This window comes from Parasteatoda tepidariorum, chromosome 6 (assembly GCF_043381705.1).
Source record: "Parasteatoda tepidariorum isolate YZ-2023 chromosome 6, CAS_Ptep_4.0, whole genome shotgun sequence".
In the NCBI taxonomy this organism is placed as follows: domain Eukaryota; kingdom Metazoa; phylum Arthropoda; class Arachnida; order Araneae; family Theridiidae; genus Parasteatoda; species Parasteatoda tepidariorum.
This window is the reverse complement of record NC_092209.1, coordinates 19,469,667-19,471,674: the sequence shown is the minus strand read 5'-3', so window position 1 is coordinate 19,471,674 and position 2,008 is coordinate 19,469,667. Positions and strand designations below refer to the sequence as shown.

The 2,008-nt window shown below is 33.9% G+C and overlaps 1 protein-coding gene across 1 annotated transcript in view; it reads right to left on the bottom strand.

Annotated features, from left to right (window-relative positions):
• Positions 1-1,116: 1,116 nt before the first annotated feature.
• Positions 1,117-2,008, bottom strand: part of LOC107452978 (uncharacterized) — a gene marked incomplete in the record, with an annotated part of 25,745 nt that continues 24,853 nt past the window's right edge. The window contains 1 exon segment of the mRNA XM_071182066.1: positions 1,117-1,378. Within this exon segment, the coding sequence (XP_071038167.1) occupies positions 1,283-1,378 (96 nt within the window).

Here is a 2,008-nt window from a genome sequence, read left to right as displayed (position 1 = left end):
AAATACCACTCTAATTACTTGACGAGCCTTACAAAGTCTTGATAAAATTAATCAAAAGTTAAAGTATTCAAGTTTCTATTTTTCATTCCCTATCGTTTAATAAAAATCTTTTGATTAAAGCAGAGCATCATGCTGTCCAAGCGCTCTTGCCAAGCTGCCATGCGCTCAGAGCTGTGGTGGCTTAGGGAATAGATTTGCGGTCTTCCAATGAGGTAACCCAGGTTCGAATCTTAGCAAAGGGCTTGTCGATACGTATTCTGCACCCGGCTCGCACCGACCACAGTGTTGACGTAAAATATCTTTAGTGGTAAACGGATCATCGGTTTGAGTCGCCTTGCCTTCGGGCTAACCGTAGCGGATCGTGGTTTTTCTCTCCATGTAATGCAAATACTGGTTAGCTCCATCAAAAAGTCCTCCAAGGCAAATTTCACCCGATACTTGAACCTGGAGTACTCTTGTCTTCTAGATTAGGTACAAAATTATAAGACTACGGTGTTGAACATCGGTAGTAGTAAACTCAAAATTGGGTCGGCTGTTATATGACGCGGTAATAAAATAAAATAAAATCCGCCAAAACGCTCCGTAGTGTGGAGGTAGCGAGTTTCATTCTTACCCTAACCTTTGATATATTTTTCTGATATCCCACTCTAATTTATACTACCTGTTCTTCATTTTAACAAGGGCTTATAAGTTGTACTTTGTTAAGAGACTCAAGCAAATCAGTGGCTTTTCTCCATATTGGCGTTTTGCACCATTTTCAAAATAAGTGTAGACACCGCTTGCTTGAGATAGGCTGAACTTGACCTTAACTGTCATGAGTAACAGCTACAAACCTGCAGATGTTATAAGAATCGCATATTATTCACGCAAAAAATTATCATTTTTATTACGATGGAGCTTTCAAAAAACAGCCTTACAGAAAATTTCCCCAAAAAACGGAAAAATTGGCAGCGCTGTATACATGTTTTTCCAGAAAAATAAATCTACAATATAATGTGAGTGATAAAACAAAATGCAATTCTTGTAATCTGACAACTACTATAAATTTAAGTGGTTGCTAAATCAGGGAAATCCAATAATTACCGTAGTTCAGAAACAAAATTAGCAATCAAAACATAATTAATTACTCATTTAATCTTTACAAAGCAATTCAAGTTTTACACAAAATCAATTGATTTTCAGGAAAAAAATTGTTTCAAATATTTTATTATTTTATAACAATGGTTAAAAGTAAAATAAAATGCACAGTATTCAATCCATTTAGACAAGTCAGTTTAATTATTTATAAGTAAGGACACTTTCCTACGTTAAAAGAAATTTTATCAATTGCCACAGTGCTTTTTCCAAATGAAGGGTTAACTTGAGCTTCAAACAGGAACTAAAAAGGAATTAAAAAAATAGTATGCAATAACAATTAAAATACAAAAACTAACATAATCTACAGACTAATTGCACACAAGCTTTCCACACCCTATATGGAAAAAATTACACGACCCGGTATTATTTTTTGCACCAAAAATTATTTGTAACTTATATGTATTTAATTTTCATAATTCCTGTGATTTTTTTTATCTATAAACTTTAAGGTAAACATTTAACCCTTTGAATTCCGATATTACCTTTAAAGCACCATCAACACTCTAAAATTAAAATTTTCTTATATCTTAGTAATTAGTAAGCACATTATTTTTAAGAATTATATAAAAACTAGGAGGCTCCGCCCCCTGCTCGCTAACGCTCGCCAACCCCCGAGAATTGCTACGCAATCCTATGTGGTTCACGCCGTGAACCATGGCTCGCTGCGCTCGCTCGCCAATGAACACAATGTTCTAGCACAAAGACATAATATATTATCATCAAAGACATAGTATTTTATCATCAAAGACATAGTATTGTACTTATGTAGAAGAATTCTACCAATGTTCTTATTGGCTTTTAAAAAAGTATATTAGCTATTTAGATTGTACATGGTGAAAAAATCAAAACATTAGCTAAATAAGAAACATAT